The 19,138-nt window shown below is 49.1% G+C and overlaps 1 protein-coding gene across 1 annotated transcript; it reads right to left on the reverse strand.

The window, feature by feature from the left end:
- Positions 1 to 882: 882 nt before the first annotated feature.
- Positions 883 to 10,450, reverse strand: CYP1A1 (cytochrome P450 family 1 subfamily A member 1). The gene is made up of 7 exons (XM_073361447.1): positions 10,251 to 10,450; positions 6,263 to 7,127; positions 5,570 to 5,696; positions 4,945 to 5,034; positions 4,730 to 4,853; positions 3,699 to 3,785; positions 883 to 1,759 (listed from the first exon to the last, which is right to left on the reverse strand). The coding sequence occupies exons 2-7, from the start codon at positions 7,106 to 7,108 to the stop codon at positions 1,453 to 1,455; spliced, it is 1,581 nt and encodes a 526-aa protein (XP_073217548.1). The 5' UTR covers positions 7,109 to 7,127; positions 10,251 to 10,450; the 3' UTR covers positions 883 to 1,452.
- Between the last annotated feature and the right edge of the window lie 8,688 nt (positions 10,451 to 19,138).

The following is a 19,138-nucleotide window of genomic DNA, read 5'->3' on the forward strand; positions in this document are numbered from 1 at the left end:
GGGGGTGGAATCAGGCCATATCCCCTCCAGCCCCCTCCCGTGAGCTGCTCTGAGCAGGGGGCTGGGAACACCCCCACGACCCCAGCCCACACAGCCAGCCCTCTGCCCTGATCCCTGCACCCCCCCACACACACCCCAGCCCTCTGCCCTGACCCCTACACCCTCCTCACACACACCCAGCCCACTGCCCTGATCCCTGCACCTTACATCACCCCCACACCCCAGGCCCCTGCCTTGAAACCTGCACCCTGCTCATACACACCCAGCCTCCTGCACTGACCCCTGCACCCCCCCACGACCCCAGCCCTGACTTCAGTACCCCCCACACATACCCAGCCCCCCCACACCCCATCTCCTGACTCTTGCACTGCCCACATTCCCACCCTGAACACCAAACAGGAGCTCCTGCACCCTCCCACATTCCCACCTGCACCCCTCGCACCAAATGGGAGCTGCCCAGGTAAGTACTCCACACCCAAACCTCTTGCCGCAACCCTGAACCACCTCCTTCATTCTAGCTCCTGGCCAGACCCTGCACCCCAACCCCCAGCCTGCTCCTTCACCCCCAGCCCTGTGCTCAGTGCACTCCCACCCTCAGCTCAGTGCAGAGAGAGAGGAAGAGAGTGGGCTAGAACCAGGGAGAAAGTAGGTACCTACTCTAAGTGGGCAGGGCCGGGATCCCAGACCGGCAGCGGGCTGAGTGGGCCGGCAGCCAGAACCCTGGCTGGCAGGAGCCGGTGGACTGAACCCCAGACTGGCAGTGGGCTGAGTGGCAGTGGGCTGAGCCGCTCAGCCCACTGCCAGTCTGGGGTCCTGGCCCCGCTCAGCCCACTGCCAGTCTGGGGTTCTGGCTGCTGGCCCCTTGCCAGCCAGGGTCCCTGCTGCAGGCCCTCGCTCAGCCTGCTGCCAGCCTAGGTGAACGGAATCCTAGGCTGGCAGCGGGCTGAGCGGGCCGGTGGCGTAAGATCAGCATTTTAATTTAATTTTAAATGAAGCTTCTTAAACATTTTGAAAACCTTGTTTACATTCAACAATAGTTTAGTTATATAATATATTGAGATACCTTCTAAAAAACGTTAAAATGTATTACGGGCACGCGAAACCTTGAATTAACGTGAATAAAAGAAGACTCAGCACACCACTTCTGAAAGGTTGCCGACCCCTGATATAGGGCATGCTCCTCAGAGTATACTTGGTAGGCTTTGCCAATTTTTGAGTCAGTTGCAAAACAGTCTTTGAATGCCAATAGGCAGCAGCAGATAGAGTACATTTACATATCAGATATGAGCAAGCCTCCACGATGTCAATACAGATGCAGAGTCAACATGGCTTCTATTATCTTAGACTCTATAGCATGTCAGCCTTCAAAGCAGTCTTGGTGGTAGTTCCCAAAAGCCAAAATATTGTGATGTGGCATTTCCCCTCCATGTCCTAGCAATGAGAATCTGCAGCTCACCCAGAGCTTTTCACTTCAAAGCGCGGTTTAATCTGGAAGTGCTCACACCTTTTGTGCTTCATGGTCAGTCCATACTGAGGTGTTATGTCCGCCTTCTCACCATCACATATGCTGAACTCCAATTGCTGGAGCAGGGTGGTCAAGAAGAGGAAGACCTCCCACCTGCCAATGGACTCACCAATGCACTTCCTCTTCCCCAAGCCAAACATCATCACTTTCTCACTCTCTGCCCTGTTTACTTCAGTCCCTTCAGCACTGAGGAAACGCTCTGGGTTGAAGGTAGATGGATCTTTCCAAAGCTTCCTGAAATGGAAGGAGAAGACCACAGTTGTACCATCATCTGAAGGATTACTAGGAAAGCAGGCATTTCAGCATGAATAGCATCAGAACAGACTCGTGTGAAACATGGCAACAGTTTTCAACCTCACATCCAGCTACTTTTACTACTCATTCATGCTCTCACCTTTAGCACTGCAGCAACAAAATCCTCTGTGCCAAATTCAGCTCTAGTGTTGCTTACTTGAAAGTTTATGCAGTTACACCAGGGATGAATTTAACCCTTTATGTTTGTGACCAAAGGCAATATAGTTTCGGCTGAGGGGAAAACAAGTCATTAATGGGTTCGATTTTTTTTATTAAAAATGATGATTTGAGGTTTCATAATTTGAAATCTTCCTGGGAAAACCAATTGCATCCTAGACCATCCATAATGGACCTATCCTCCATAAACCTATCCAGTTTTTTTTAACTCATTTATACTTTTGGCCATCACAAGATCCAATGGTAATGAGTTCCACAGGTTAGTTGCGCATTGTGTGAAAATGTACTTCCACTTGCTGGTGTTAAACCTGCTGTCTATTCATTTCATTGGGAGATCCTTGATTTTTGTGTTGTGTAAAAGGATAAACAAGATTTCCTTATTCAGTTTCTCTACACCGTTCATGATTTTACAGACCTCTGTCATATCCTCCCCCGTTAACCATCTTTTTTCTAAGCAGAACTGCCTTAATCTTTAGTCTTTTCTGGTATGGAAGTCATTCCGTACCCTTTTGTCATCTTTGTTGCTCCTCTCTGAAGCTTTTCCAGTTCTACAATAGCCTTTTTGATATGGGGCAACCACAAATGGACACACTATTCAAGGAAGGAGTGCACCATGAATTTATATAGCGGCATGATGATATTTTCTGTCTTATTTTTTATCCCTTCCTGAATAGTCCCTAACATACTGTTAGTCTTTTTGATCATTGCTGTGCATTGAATGGAAGTTTTCAGAGAACTACCTGTGGTGGCTCCAAGATCTTTGTTTGGTGGTAACATCTAATTTAGCAAAAGAGAGAGAGAGAGAGAGACAGGATTTTCCCATATGCATTACTGTGCACTTACCAATGTTGGATTGCATGTGCCATTTTGTTGCCCATTCATCCAGTTTTGTGAGATACCTCTAACTCTTTGCATATATCTTGAATAATTTTGTATTGTCTGCAAAGTTTGCCACTTTGCCCCCTTTTCCAGATTAATATGTTGAATAGCACAAATCCCAGTAAAAATTCTTGGATGACCCACTCTTCACCTCTCCACTGTGAAAACTGACCAATTATTCCTACCCTTTCACCAGTTTCTGACCCTTGAGAGGACCTTCCCTCTTATCCCATGGCTACTTAGTTTCCTTAAGTGCCTTTGGTGAGGGACCTTGTCAAAAGCTCTGAAAATCCAAGTGTACAGTATCAACTGGCTCACCCTTATCCAAATGTTTGTTGACTCCCTGAAAAAATTGTAAGATTAGTGAGGCATGACTTCCCTTAAACTAGGTTAAACCTAGTCTATCTGCAAGATACTGGATCCCAGCAGGCCCAGTACGAACAACATTAGTTACTGTGGTATATGGGTGTGGGGAAAGGCTCAGACTTTAGTATCTAAAAGCCACATTGGTCCCAGTTCTCCTCTCACAAGGTTGAAAGTCAGAACTCCATTTGAATCCATGGAATTCTACTAGCGTAAGTGAAGAGAATAAGACCCATAGTTTACCAGTCATACAGTAAATCCTCAGTGAGATCGCTCCTCCCCCACACCCCAAAACAGAGACTTCAACCGGTTTACAGGGTTTCTATAGAAATAATGTCTGCAGCATATTCCCAATAATCCTGTACAGTCATTTAGGACTCATCTAGATTTGTCTTATTGATACAAAGGCATTGGAACAATTTTAGCACCAACCCATCATATTTGGTCTGACTGAACTTACTCATCGTGATTGACTTGCCACTGGTTGACAAACACACAGAGGTCCTTCGGGATGAAGTAGCCATTCAGTACTGTGTCTTTCGTTGTGCTGAAAGAAACAGAGGTGGTCTTAAATTTAAAAAGCTGCAAGGCCCCTTTCAGGTGAATCAAAGTGAGATGACAGTTTTAGAGAAGTGTCTTGTTTTGTACATCTTATTTGCATTCCTCAGACTTGTGTTAGGTGATAGCCCGTCTTTTTTTGTATTTGCAGTGTTAATTGTGAACATTTCTGGGAAATGGAGAATTTTCAAACTCATGTTACTAGCAAAGAAAGTTCCTGTCACGGGAAACAAATGCCTGTTGAAATGATCAGGTGACATGGTTTCTCCCAAGGAAGAGAAGAAAACATTAAGACACTATGCTGTAGCTCTTAATGGCCCTGCATCAGGTGAATTGGAGGGTCTGAAGTGAAACTGTACTTGGGATTGAGCAGCTTGCGATCAACAACCAGTGCAGCTACACAGGTACAAACCCCAACTAAAGCCACCCTTTACATCAATACAGCTAGGTCAGTTGCTGAATTGGAGCTAATCCCATGTATAGATAAGGCAAGAGAAAGCGTTTGAATAACTAATTCAAATCATAGAATATCAGGGTTGGAAGGGACCTCAGGAGGTCATCTCGTCCAACCCCCTGCTCAAAGCAGGACCAATCCCCAATTTTTGCCCCCATCCCTAAATGGCCCCCTCAAGGATTGAACTCACCATCCTGGGTTTAGCAGGCCAATGCTCAAACCACTGAGCTATCCCTCCCCCAATGTGCTGCTGAATATTTCACCCCCCCCATTCAACTTGAGGAGGGAGGGTGCCTTTTGCACTATTCCCCCAGAGGAGTATGGTTTACTTGGCTTCATATCAGGAGGTGGTGAAGGTGATAACAGGGTAAAGAATTCTGTGTTAGTCTGCACAGGAAGGGGGCTGAGTCAGAAGACCATTCTCACAGAGAGCACCAAAAAAAAGGGCACAAACTGGCCTTGACAGTTACAGGACTTACCAGTGAGGAATGGTGAAGGGCAGGAAGGAGGAATGTCGGAACATCTCTAAGATAAAAGCTTCTGTATAGGGCAGCAGGGGCCGGTCTGATAGTCTGGGTCTCCTCTCTCTGCCAATCATCTGATCTACAGGTTAGAGTGGAGGAAGAGGTTGTTTGGCACCCAGCCTTCGAGACACAGGCCTTGAAACTGTATATACCTGAAAGCATGAACCTACCTAATTCTTCATGAATCTTCTTCTGAATTTCTGGATATGTCACAAGATACATGAGACTCCAGGACAACGCAGTTGTCACAGTGTCAAAACCTGGATAGAGACAAAGGAAAAGCATTTAGTCATCACTTGAAGACAAGTCAAAGGAAATTTACAACCCCATGACTTTAGATTTTCCTCATTTCTTGGCCAATTTTGCAAGGTGTTAATATTAGTAGTAGTGCAATTTTTTTTTATCAACTCTGTAAAGTTAATCAAAAATGTGGATGTGCCACAACTTAAATTCAAGGGTGTTTGGAATTTTAGTTCAGGCCCATCTCTAGTAGTTTTATCATCCCAACTCTGGATTGACAGCACTAAACAGCAGTACACAACTGTCTCTGGAGAACTTGTTTCATGGTTATTGTTCCTACAAAGTCCTTCAGGGGGACTGAATTGCCAAAGACTCTTGATTTAAGAACTTTCAAGCTTTCAGTTTGTAAAAATTTAACTGCTCTGCTCCTAACAGTAGCCAACTGAAGTATCCTTTATGCCTCAGAGAATGAGAGTTGCATGAATCAAAGGCCTGGAGATAAATTGGAACAGAAAGCTCTGGGATTGCTTTGGATTTGAATGCAAGTATTTTTACCAGCTCCAAAAAGGTCATTGACAATGCTGATGATCTTCTGATCAGAGAGCTGAATGTTGGCAGATTCATACACTTTCTTCTCCTGACAATGCTCAATCAGGGAGTCGGTGATGTCTCGAATATTGTCCTGAAATAGGAAAGTCCATAGGTTGGAAAGGGTACCAAATTCCAAAACACTAAGGCAGTTAAACAAGAACAGTCCACTGCTGGAGGGAGGAAAGTCTAGTGCCTCGTTGTCAAAGGTGTGTGAACTCCGAAGCATGATTACATTGCAGGTTCAGATGTGCAAATAAGCTTTTCTCCCCTGCAGTCATTAGCCAACAGATAATGCTCTTTGTCCCAAGTTATGGTAATAGAGTGGACTATATTGCTTCCTACAGCAGCTATGAAACTTAAATTAAAGAGTTATAATCAATTGAAAACATTTACTAGTTATAGCAAAATATAGAAATCAATGCCTCTAAATAGTCTGTTTATAAGAAATAATTGGGTTTTAATTTGTAATGTTTTGTTGGGAAATATGCTATTTGGCTAGAGAGAAGATGTTGCACGATCTCCACTACCTCTTCTCTAACCTCTGCTTCAGCTGATATTTGTTTGTGAGCCAGAAAGCAAAAGAGAAAAGACAAAAAGCAGACAATGAAGGATAGAGCAGGAAAATGGATGCAAATGAATCGCCTCCAAACCGGTTACCTTATCAAAGCTGCTGTAGTGCTCCTTAACAATCTTCTGCAAAAAGGAGTTGAACCTCTTATTGAGATCCTTGAAAATTTTCATGGTGCGGCTAGGGAGATACTGGAGCACTGGGATGAAATCTGCAGGGTTGCCGGAAGCAGCCACATCCCCAAACTCATTGTTCAGGTTTACCATACTGAGCAGCTCCTGGTCACCATGGTCATAACGGTTGCCAAAGCACATGGCACAGATGACATTGGCCACAGAGACCACCACATACCGATAGGGGTCAAACCTCTTCTTCTCTTCCATCAGTTGCAGCAACTTTCTTATTAGGTAGTCAGCTTCTTTGGAGACGTGCTCCTCGAGGAGGCAGGTGGACGAAGAGTTGGGGCTGGGCGAGACAGAGAAGGTCTTCAGGGCATTCTGGGCCAACTTCCTGCGAGCTCTCCACACCTCCCCTGAATCAGTGCTGAAGGTCAAGCTCTGGCCATCTCCAATGTAGCGGAAACTGTAGAGATCAGGGCGCCCCATGAAGTCCTCCCCTTGCTTCACCAGGGCTTGTTTGATGGTGTCCAAACCACTCAGTACAAGCACAGGTCTGGTGCCGATCTGTATCTGCATCACATCTCCATACTTCTGGCTCATCTGAGTCAAGGTCAGGTGTGGATTGCTCCCCAGCTCCAGCACGTTGCCTATCAGGGGGTAACCCCTTGGTCCTGGGAGCCTCTTCAGCCCCTTGGGGATCTGCTGCCGGAAGGATCTGATGACCATGAATGTCAGACAGAAGACAGCAGAGGCAATAAGGATCTCGGTGACTGAGATAATGCTCTGGCTTCCCAGCAGTGACATTGCAGCCTTCATCTTCAAGGGACTAAGAACCCTAAGATTAAACAAAAGAAAGGTAAGAGGTAAAGTCCAGGAGGCACCTCAGGTTATAAGGCAGTGTTATCTGATGGTTACTTCATAAAGCTAGCAGTCAGGAAACCTGCATTCTAATTTTGATTGGGGCACTTGCTTTATGAGACTATTTCTACTTGAACCACATATCTTTAAATGACCAGAGTGAAACAACTTGCCACATTGATTTTACTCCTTAATGACCCCAGGACCAGAGATCTTGCTCCTTTCATCCCAAGAGTTATAATACCTTACATTTATATAGAAGCCGTTAAAAGGATCCAAAAACATTTTTCATACTATATGCCTATGACAGTGTGCAGTTAAGCAGCTATAAACAGAGCTTTTTGGAAGCTAGCACCCTGGTCACTTAGGTTATGTCTACACAGGGATAAAAGCTGCAGCTGGCCCAGGTCACCTGACTTGGACTCGAGCTTGTGGGGCTAAAACGTGCTGTGTAGACATTCAGACTTGGGCTAGAGCTCAAGCTTTGGGATCATCCACCATTGTAGGGTTCCAGAGCTTGGACTCCAGCCTGAATCCAAACATCTACACAGCACGTTTTTAGCTCTGGAACCAGAGCCCTGAAAACCTGAGTCAGCTGAGCCAGGCCAGCTGTGGGGTTTTTATCCCTATGTAGACATACCCTTAGACAGAGCACCCAGGGTACATGGTGTAGAGTATGAGGGAGTTAGGTAGTTTGAGCAGGTTTGGAAGGTTAGAAGAGATTGCTTGGACCTGTAGAGAACCTGGTAAGTTAATGAGGTAACTAGCTCATCAGCTGGATAGCTGGGAGAAGAAGGCAAGCAGTATACAAGACTGAACCAGGGAGCAGGAGGGGGACTCCTAGCTGCTGCTATATTCAATTGGTGTTATACTTGGCACACAAGGGAGAAATAATACAGATGCTCTGATGGATTATGTATGCTGTTTAATTCACCCAGGCAGGGTTTCCAGGAACTGAAGGGGGACCTGCTTACAGGGCCAAATTCTCCTCATCTTGTTCAAATGGTTAGTGAGTCCCATTGATTTAGGGGTCACCAGCCCTGTAGCATTGCACCTCAGCTCATCTAAAGAATGCATGCAGGGTTTTGCTTTGAATAGCCAAGAACTTCATTGCTGAATTGTTGCAATTTCTGGAGTAGAACATCATGGTTCCCTAACAGGCTGTGGAAGCATTATACCAGCATTTACTAGGGGAATGAAGAGAAGGTGCCTTAATGACTTGGAGCTACCAAGGGGAAATTCTGAGGTACAGAATGTAGTTACCCAAGTTATAATTTGGCCCTAACACCGGGTCCGACGGTCCTAATCTTGCTGAGAATATCACAGGATGCAGGACTTAAGTGTTTGATCTCAGTTTAAGATCACCTGGAATATGCACATGCAGAAGGGAGAGAATGGGGCTACCAAGATCTCTGTAAGATTCTTAGTATGACCACATCACATTTCTTTATGCCAGAAAAAAAAAGGGTAATCTGAAGGCAAAGTCTAGTTCAGCTTTAGTCAAAAGTCTCTCTTACAACCAGCGTGCACCTCTCTCCAGAAGGGTCTGTTGAATGAGGGTCTCTCTACTTACAGCACCTGTGTGTAGTAGTGCACATAGATTAGACACCAGTTACTTTCGTGTGTTTGTTTCCGACACACTAGATCTTATCAGTTCCAAAGAGCACTGTATGGTTTATAGTGTCACTGATTCACCCATTAAAGATTGACATAGGAGAGGGAGTGCCTCACATTTCCACAAAGGGAGAGATGTAAGCTAGTGAGTGAGGAAATCAGTCCAGATTTTTCCGTCTCCTAGTTCACACTGAAGGAAGAGAGTCTGTTCATTCACTGAGAATGAGGAAATGATGGATAGACTCTTTAAAAGGGGTCAGTTCTCCTGGGTGTAGGGTGACCAGATAACAGGTGTGGAAAATCAGGATGGGGGTGGGGGGTAATAGGCGCCTGTATAAGACAAAGCCCCAAATATCGGGACTGTCCCGATACAATTGGGACATCTGATCACCCTACCTGGGTGAGGGGTGCTTTTTTAAGTCACCAGGAAGCCCAGACTAGACTTTTGTGCCCATCACTGAATGGACAGTGGCTTGTTTCATGCAAAAACAGGAACAGTCTTCCTAATTGTTTAGTGAAAGGAAATTATTAGAGACTAGGAAAGCATTAAGTGGCGGATTTCCACCTCTACAAGCAAGACAGGCAATTCCCAGAGCACACACATCTTCCCTGCAGAACCAAGGCACAATGGGCAGAGGTGGATCTGAAAACAAGGGTCTCCTATAAGATGTCCTCCATTCTAAATGTCCTATCTTCTGGGACATTTAAATCGGACCATCTGAATTGATCTAAAGCAACTTTTGTGGGGTTTAGAACAGTTTTTGCCAGAGACTATTTACTTCCCTTGTTTCCATTTCTTGTTCCTTCAGTAGGAGATCTCTAGGTTTTGAGTCATCCCCCCAACAAGCAGCCTATATTGCTCACTCATCCAAATCTTAAGGAAGAGAGGTCAGAGCCTTAATATTGGAACCCTTTGGAGAGCTCCTCTGGTACACCCACACTTGACTAGAGTTCTCTTAACTGATTCCCATCCAGGCAAATAAGTCTGTGGCAAAAGATTTAGGGCTCCATCCTTTTGCTATTGAACGGAAGTTTTGCTAATAATTTTGACAGGAGCAAGCCCTGGCCCTTAATTATTGCCAAAGATATATCCTTGCAGGATGTTGGACATGACTGTTTGCATGACTTCTTGCTTGTGAACGTGGGAGACAGAGTTATAACTGCCCCCGTGTTATTTCATCTGTAAGATACATGCTCAAGGGGATAAGGTATCATTCCAGCTATTAGGTTTCACTCTGATTTTTTGCAAACAGGTTTGAGGTCGACCTGATAATGCATCAAACGACAGTCCAGGACTCCAGGTAATTTGAGCGTCTAATAAGTTCTATCACTAGTGGGGGAGGGGGAAAGACTTTTCTACATTATATGTGCAAAGCCACCAGGCAACCACATTCATCAGCCCCCTCCCCACAAGCGTTTACACTGCGGCTGGATCTGCAGAAAAGCACCGCAGAGACGGGGAGCGGGGGAAAGCAGCCTGCGGTACCTGTGCGTCCCAGATGCTTGGCGCAGCTTTCCTTGGAGAGCTCTTCTAAGGAGTAGGGTGCTCGTGGGTGCAGCTCGGAGATGCCCGGGGTCTGTCGCTTCTTAAGGGGGGTATAAGGTGCTCCTCCCCAGCAACTTGACGGGAGTGCCACTTTCTGCCAACATTATATGCACCTCCTTGCATCCCGATTGGCCGAGCATCCTCCCGTCACGTGACAAAAGTGTGCGCAAAGCTTCCAGCTCCAAAGTAGTGACTAGCAGCTCCCTTCCCATCGCAACAACCGCTATGGTTTGCACTGGACAGGATCCCTGGAGAGCGCCAGGGATTCGCCGCCGAGCCGCAGCGCAGAGAGATATCAGTGCAAGAAGCAGGGGCTGTCCAGCGCTGGGGCCGCTGCGCCTGCTGTCGGAAGCGCAGGAGAAAGGGAGGTTGGCTCAGTCCATGCAAGAGCCCGACTCCTCCATCCTGCTCCTGGAAAGCCGGATCCCCCGGCCTCGGCTGTTGCTGGTTCTTGAGTTCACTAGCTCTGGGGAGTCTCTATTGGCAGAGGGGGAGGCGGTCGGGTCGGGTGGGTATCTCTGTGCCCGGGATCGTGAGGGCTTCAGGAGCTCAGCTCAGAGGGTTTCCCGAGAGTGCTGAATGCGCCTGGTGGCTTTGGTGCGCAAAATACCCAACCAGGCCTAACCCTCCACCCCAACAACCCTGTACAGCAACACACTAGCGTCCAGGGCAGAGGCTGGCGCCAGCTGTGCCCTGTCATCTCTTCTATTGCCCGGCGCAGTCCTTCTGGGGGGAGGGGGGTGTCACTAGCCCCCCATGGCGAGGGGGTGCCATTCCAGCGGCTGTCACTGTGATCTGTGAGAGAAAGAGGTGGTGGTAACCTTCTTATTGGGCCAACTTCTGTTGGTGAAAGAGTCAAGCTTTGGAGCTTACACAGAGCTCTTCTTCGGGCGATCTCTGTGCAAACATCCTTCCCCTTAGCGCAGACAGCTTAGCGCTTCGCTTCTCGTCCTCCCTCGCCACTCTCCAGTGGTCATAGAAGTAGCCTCCTCCCCTGAAGTTACTGACCCCCCGTGGATAGGAGAAACCGCATTGTCCTTTGATTTCTCTCCGAAGGGACGGAATATTCATACCATTGCAATTGTAAAGAACGGGACAGCCGGAATTGACCCGGGTTGCCTTTGGGGAGCGGGGAGGGTGCTCAGCAGAAAACCCACGTGAAAATGCCTTTTATTATTAGAAAAGCGGGGGTCTGATAGCCAGTCACAAGGATTCCTAAAATCCCAAGTCTGGGACATAACCACTAATTACCTACTGAACAGATTAAAGTCAGAGGCAGATCCGCATCCCGTGTGTTTCTATACGCGTCTGTAGCATGCCCAGGCGCAGACAGTAACCTTGGGAAGTAGGGTTCGTACTTGGAAAGTTTCATAGTGGGGGTATGGGAGGAAAGCCCCATTTACACACCTTCCTCCCTCCCCCATCTCACCCTGGAGGGGACCCACTGCTCTGCTCCTCTTTCGTTTGCCCCAACACTGCGCCATTTCATCCCATGCTGCGGAGTAGGGGTGTCATCCCTGATCACTGGGGAGCAAAGTTTCCCTGGCCCTGGAGAGAGAGTTCCAGGGAGCTGGGGGACCCGGGAAAGAGGGGGCCGGGCTGTGCGCCCAACGTAGGGGGTTAACGTTGTTCGGGCAGCAGCTTTCTGCCCCTGGGCCGGGCCAAGTTAAAGATTGGTGAGGTTCGCGTGAGAAGCGCTTTGGCTCCGTTTCACCACTTTCCCCGTGCAAACAAGCCAGCCGGGAGAGATTGGGGAGCAAGAAGGTGAGGGGGCGCTGCAGGGGGATGAGGCGGTGGAGCAGGGGGAGGGGAGGTCACTGTTCCAAAGTTTTGCAAGGTGGCAGGAGGGGCCATCGCGTGAGAAGGGAGCAAGGGCAGGGCAGATTAGCAGGAGCAGGGGACTGCAGGAATGGGCAACCTGCGGGAAGCCCCCGAGCCCCACGGGAAGCTCCCAGCAGCCACAGCAGCCCTGATCAGGCGTGGGGGGGTGGGGTGGAGGGAGAGACATGCTTGGTGGGCTTTGACTGGAGGCACAGCCAGGTGCTGCTTCCACACTAGCCCGGTCTCTTTTAATTTGCAGTTAAATCGAGTGGGCAATGAAAGAGAGAGAACCTATGGTCGGTGCCTCGGCAATATTGCCAGCTAATGCAGAGCCCGATCCGGGTCCCACTGAAGTCATTGGGTAAAAACACCCCTCGGGGGGCAGGATCTGGCCCACGGTGGATTCACTCCAAGTCCCCGCACCAAACCGGCTAAAGAGGGGGAGAGGCTGGAGAGTTGGGGGTGGGAGATGCTCTGCGCTAATGGAGAGTAACCTGGCTGGCTGCCTTGAGAACCTGGTCCTGCTCCCTTTTAAGTCGATTGCAAAACTCCCTTGGCTTTCCGTGAGAGCAGGATCTGGCCCCTGGGCAGCAGGGCTGGGGTCCTGCCCCCATGACGGGTGCGGGCAGCCTAGAGGGAGGGATGAGCTGCCTTGACTCGCTCCCTATCCCCCCGGGGTTGTGCTGGGGAGGGGACAAGGGGGCAGCCCTCTGATGCAGCCACTGGGCTTCGCGTGAGAAGGGGCCTCGGGTGAGTTAACTCTCCGGACAAACCTGTAACGCCCTGGTCACTCAGTCACGCTATGGGAGGGCTCTTAAAGGGACAGCGCCCTGTGTTCTTTATTCTCCCCAGTTGTTTGTCAATGGATGGCTTTGGGGCAGGATGCTGAAGGGGGCGGGAAGGGAGGGTTTTAAAGAGCTAAAGCATGTTGGCATGCAGATCCAGGTGCTCACAAGAAAACAGTGGGGAGGGGGGCGGGGGCGGGAGGAGGGGGGAGTGTTTACAGTCCCTGTGTATCAATATCCTGTCAATACCCCTTGAGCTAATTTCCCGCACACAGGCACCTGCCAAATCACACTCCAGCCATGACCCTTGATGGGGAACAATTACCCAATGCCCAAACTGCCGCTTAGCATGCAAGGAACATATAACCTGATGCCACTGCAGATAGCCGCCACGCCACCCCCTAGGGGCTCGCTGGCTGTGCCAGGGATGAGACATAGACAAGCTGCAGCAGAACGAGCTCAGGCACCCTCTCCGGGCAGGAGGGACCAAGGGAGCCCTCCAGGGCTGCGCAGTCACTTAGGCAAAAAGGCCCAGCAGAAGCATTTGCTCCTTGAAGAGACAGGCACAGGGTCCCAGGCTGAAAATTGGCTCAGGGTGAGGGTGTGTTCAGGTGCGTGAGGCTCCATTGAGGGTGCCTGTCACGCAAGGCTGATTCTTTGAACTTGTCCTCATTAACCCTGGCAGCCAGGAGCCACTCAGCTCTGTCTGGGCTTGGCAGAAGCTGTGAGCTGCAGCTAGCAGGAGGGAGGGGCTGATGCAGCTTTGGAGTGGAATTGGGGCAGTGTGGGGGCAGTTTATCTCATTCCCCCCCAAAGACCCCTATAAACTATTGCTCTCCCAGGCTGGAGAGCTGACCAGTCCTGGCTAATCAGCCTGGGGCCTTCAGAAACTGTGTCTCCTCCAGCAGCAGTTCTCAACCAGGGGTCTTGAGGGCCTGGTGGGGGCTGCAAGCAGGTTTCAGGGCATTCACCAAGCAGGGCGGGTGTTAGACTTGCTGGGGCCCAGGGCAGAAAGCCTAAGCCCTAGTGCTGAAGCCTGGGGCCCCACCACCACCCTGGGCTGAAGCTGAAGCCTGAGCAACTTAGCTTCACAGGGCCCCCTGTGGCATGAGACCCCAGGCAATTGCCCGGCTTGCTACCCCCTAACACCGGCCCTGGCTTCTATATGCTGAAAAACAGTTGTGGCACAGGTGGGCCATGGAGTTTTGATGTTGGGGGGAGGGCCTCAGAAAGAAAAAGGTTGAATCCCTGTCCTCCAACACTTTACCTCCTGCAGAGGTTTTGTCTTTAGAGCAAGTGTCATTAATTCAAAGTGTAGTGCTGACTGGCGTTGTGAGTAGTTAAAAACAGGACATAAAGCTACACGTCCAGACATCACCACCTGCAAACTCTCACACTGATGCCTATCTTTGTTCAGCAACAGTGAGTTCATCTCAGCCGTTTCACACCTGCATGAATCACAATTTATTTGTACAGTGACAACAGTGTGCTCCCTGAGTTAGGGACAGGTATGGAAACAAGATCTCTGATTCAAAGAGCTTTGCCATCTGAATGCAGCAACCCACTCAAATCTTTTTAGCTAAGCAAGACACACAGATATTTGTGCCTGTACAAGTGACTTCATCTGCCATCAGTTAGTATGACTACTATGGAGTGTAATAGCTAGCTTATATATTTGCTATGAATCCCACATTTGAATAACATTACATTTAGAATACGGACACACAACAATTTCTGTAACTGTATCGACATATCACTACTAAATGCAGGAAGTGCATAATAGCATTTGAGTTTCAAACACATACAGCCATATAGACCATGCAGAACACAGGCATGTAGCCTTATCTGATCATCTTGATCCCATGAGGCAGTATACAGTAAAAGACAATGAATGCACCAAAACAAAACAAACAAAAAGGAGAGAGATGTACTTTCTAAAATACAATCTACAATCCATTAGTTTGTTACATGTATGCTGCATATAAAATGGAGCATTTAGAAGTTACAGCTGCAAAATTCAAGTTTAAGATTGACTTGAGGGCTAAGGCCTAGATCTGTCTTTAAAAACCATGTAAGTATTGGCTGAGAAAATGGATGCATTTTTGGGTCAGTTAATCCAAGCAGGATCCAGAAGTGGCTCACATTTTTCCCAAACAGACTGATCTATTTGTTATAATACAGCTGAAAGTGCTAAACCAGATAAACTGTTTTCAACCATGGCTGTAGCCAGGGTGATTTAAGTGTCTATTGTGGCCAGGGAACTATTAAAAAGAAACAACACATTGGGGTCCTAACATGGTCTTAACATGGTTCTAACTCCATCTGGTATGATCTACTTCAACCACAAGTTGCTGGCCTAGAAGTAGGAATCACTAGAGGATGTTCTGTGGTCTGTGTCATGCAGGAGGTCAGATTAGAGGGTCATAATTGTCCCTTCTGGCCTTAAAATCTATGAACACATTGTAACCCTATTGAATGTGAAGGCAAATATTATGCTTGTTTGGCCCTAAAATCCTATGTGCACATGGTTGCAAACCTCAGGTAGTTAAAGTGCAAGTTCTAGTGTGGACAGGGTCTCTTCAGTCTTTTCTCCCCTTTGACTTAAAATTAACTTCATTCCTGAAAAAAAAACAGCAAGTGAACATAAAGGCTGGTAAAACAGATAGAAGAAGCTGCTTTGCTCCACTTCCATTCTGGTTCACTTGCTTCTGGAGCTGAGTTTGGTTTTGTCTGTTTCTCTTATGTCATTCATTTGTAAAGTCACACAACCAATTAGTAACAGGAGAACTGATTATATGTATGTGCTGGGTTTCTCTGTACCTCATCCCAGAAACTATATTTGGGTTACATCCCACATCCCATGAACTATGTTATTATCTCATCCTCATCTTCCACAGGCCAAAGGGATTGTACTTGATGTGCAGAAACTTTTTCATACATTGTGCACATTCCTGGATTTTAAAAACATTTCCATATTGCACCTATTTACTACAGTGCTGGGGGTTCTAAGGAATGATGATCACAACACTTAACGGGTTGATTAAGATCTGCTGACTCCTAACTCCAATGTGATGCATTCTTCAGAAAGACCTGGACATAAACAAGTGGGGGATGCAACTCTCAAAGGATGAAGTAGGCCAGAGGTTCTCAAATTGTGGTCCGTGGACCACCAGTGGTCCACAAGCTCCATTCAGGTGGTCCATGGATAGTTCCCTCTAAGGTGCGCGCCTGGGTGGCTGTACATGAGACAATGAAGGGCCACCCACCTAATTATTGGAGCCACGCAGAGGGTGGGGGGATTTGGGATGTGCAGGGCTGTGGCAGCCAGAGAAAGACGTGACTTTCCCCAGCTCCAGGGCTGCAGATGCCAGGGAGAGACAGCCCTCCTTCCCAGCCCCAGCTCAGGGGCTGCCATGGCTGGGGAGAGAGGGCACATCCATTGCATTAGAAAGGTAAGACTACTGATATTAAAATATGAGTTGTGTGCTTTAATTATTTTTTTTTATATATAGCACTTTTATCCAAAGCACTTTTCAATACTTAGCTAATGATACAAACAACATTTGGAAAGATCATTAAGTGGTCTGCTGAGACCCTCAGCAACTTTCAAGTGGTCTGCGGAAAAAAAAGTTTGAGAACCACTGACCTAGGCCATTAGCTCTTCCAGAATTCCATGCAAAGACATTGACCTCTCCAGGATCAAAGGAGCTGGAGCAACTCTATTTCATAAAGTGGCGGAGGCCCAGGCTGACGGCGGATTGAGGGTGAGGGCTGGATTCAGGCAGAAATTCTCCTTCAATGGGGACTGAATCAGGACCCTACAGTTCCTCTGTTTACTCTCTCCCCACCTCCCCCCATCCTGCAAATGTCCCTTCCTGAAGTTTTTATCAGGACAGGCCTCTCCGCTGCTAAGGGGAGATACTGCTGCTAGCAGGGACTGTTAGAATGTGCCCTTGCTTGGAAATGGCCAAATCACATTTGCAGCTGTGGCGAATTTACAGCCAGATTGCAGCCGGAGTTGCGCTGAAGGTAAAAGAACAGGAGAGCAGCATGGGAATTATATTATTACAGGGAGAGGTGGAATCCAGTCTCCACTCTGAAGGACTTTGTCAGATTGTGGGGGGGGGGGAGTTTATAGGGTTACCCATCCGGAATTCTGGGGCAGTGTCGGACAACATCTGCAGCAGCATCGTCATAGAAACCACACAGGTGTACCACGGGGTGGAATCTTTCCTACAGCATTTCACCCTGTTGGATTTGGGGTGGGAGCAGGAGCCTCAAGAAAGGGGAATTTCCCCTGTCACATGTAACTCGAGATCTCAGAAACTCTGGGTCCCCCGCTTGCAGGACTGAGTGAACCTGACCAGAGATTCCTGTGGCTAAATATGCACTGGTTTCTATAGACTATAGGCGAGTGCATGGGATAACAGTCACCTCTGCTCAGTTTGTGAAACAAAAATAACCAGGGCAGCAAAACTCTCTCTCTCTAAAGCACTAATCTCCGCCAGTGAAACGCTCGCCCATCGAAGACAATTTCAAAACTCCCCATTGATTTCAGTGGGGCCAGGGTTTCACCCCCTCTGTCTATAACGTCCGCAGAGAAAACGCACCCAAAGAAGCAGTTCGAAATGGTGAGTGAGACTCCCGGGCATAGTCCCACGGGCTGCCCTTCTTCCCCAGGCTTGGCTTGTCCCTTTCTCACCCCCTGGGGACTCCGGTGCCAGAGGCTGGGGGCATCGCGGGAGGCCCAGGAGGCCAGACGGACAGCAGTGAAGGGGAGAGGGATGGAGTGGAGGGGGAAAGCGGAGGGATGAGCAGGGTCCGCGGCAGCGGGTTAAAGTTTATCAGGTCGCGGCACTTTCTGCCCCTGTCCTCGCTCGGGTTAAAGATTGCCCAGGTTCGCGTGCGAAGTCGTTTGGCTGCGTTCCCCCGCTTTTCCCGTGCAGGCACAAACAGGACTGGGGCGCTGCGTGTAGGGGAGACTGGGGGGGGGCACAAGTCAAAGGCAGCTGAGGGCCAGAGGACAAGGGAGGTCACTGCTCCAGACTTAGAGGCGCTTTCTGAAACCTTGGCAGGACGGGGCATCGCGTGAGAAAGGAGATGGGCAGGGGCAGAAGGCTGCGCTGCGGGAAGGGCGATGCCAATGTGCAACCTGAGGGAAGCCCTGGCTCTCCCCACAGAGAATCCCCCCCACCCCATCCCGGGCCCTGGCACTTCCCGGGGCACCGATCACACCCTGGGAGATTCAGCGGGGCTCGGCAGGCAAAGGGGCGATCCGTGCGATCCCCAGCCGTGCGATCCGTGTTCTCCCAACGTGAAGGGAGACGCCGGGACTGAAAAGTATCCCGTGAGCAGCGCTGGGCACCTGGGAGCCGAGCAGGGAGTCCGCAGGGGGCACCGGGCCGGCTCCGGGGGACGTGCCGCGGCAGCCCTTGGCTGCAGCCACTTGGCTGCGAGGGATCGCGTGAGAAGGGCCCGGGATGCCCGAACTCCGCGGGCAAACCTGCAGCTCACTCCCTGGTCGCTCCGTCACGCGCTGAGCGCTCTTAAAGGGACAGCGCACTTTGCAGTGGCCTCCGAGGCACGTCCAGAACTCAGGCCGAGGCCCAGAAGCGCCCAAAGGAGGCCAGCACCTACACTTTGGCGGCTGGACTGCTGATCTGGGAGCCCATGGAGCCCTGGGTTATAGAGGGAGCGGCCCAGGTCAGAGTTAACAAAGGCAGAGGGCGAGTTACAACATGTTGGGGCGAGGGAAGGACTATTTACAAGCCCTTGCTCCAGTCCAAACACCTGGCACCTCTTGGGTAGAGCTGGCTGCACCACAGCCACAAATTAAAGGCCAGGTTGTTTATAGCAGGGGGTGGGAGCAATTTCATAAGGCTCAGGCAGCTGATTGACATGCTCTGTAATCTTCTGCTGTTTCAAACTGTCACGCAAAGGTCTCCCTGCCCTACACTGGCTGACAGAGCCATTCCTTCTCTCCTGTTTAAGGACCGCAGTTGGTTGGGGCCTATCTCTTTAAGGGAGAAAGGCCAGCTGCCTGTCTCTTAAAGGAGTCCCCCTCTGAGATATCCCCTCTTGGAGGAAGCATGTTAACTCTAGACGTTAAAGCAAACCACTGGGACTCAAGAGATCTGGCTTCAGTTCCCTACTTTGCCACATATTTCCTTTGTGACCCTGGCCACTTCTCCTAATCTTTCTATGCCTTAGTTTTCCCCACTG

Source organism: Lepidochelys kempii, chromosome 10 (genome assembly GCF_965140285.1).
Source record: "Lepidochelys kempii isolate rLepKem1 chromosome 10, rLepKem1.hap1, whole genome shotgun sequence".
Classification (NCBI taxonomy): Eukaryota; Metazoa; Chordata; order Testudines; family Cheloniidae; genus Lepidochelys; species Lepidochelys kempii.

Bases quoted from the DNA above. Each gene is read 5' to 3' on its own strand.
- CYP1A1 (XM_073361447.1), bottom strand. From the start codon at position 7,108: ATGAAGGCTGCAATGTCACTGCTGGGAAGCCAGAGCATTATCTCAGTC. The intron at 5,697-6,262 runs GTAACCGGTTTG...TTCCTATTTCAG, and splicing joins ACTACAGCAGCTTTGATAAG to GACAATATTCGAGACATCAC. The intron at 1,760-3,698 runs GTAAGTTCAGTC...CTTCCATTTCAG, and splicing joins TGGCAAGTCAATCACGATGA to GAAGCTTTGGAAAGATCCAT.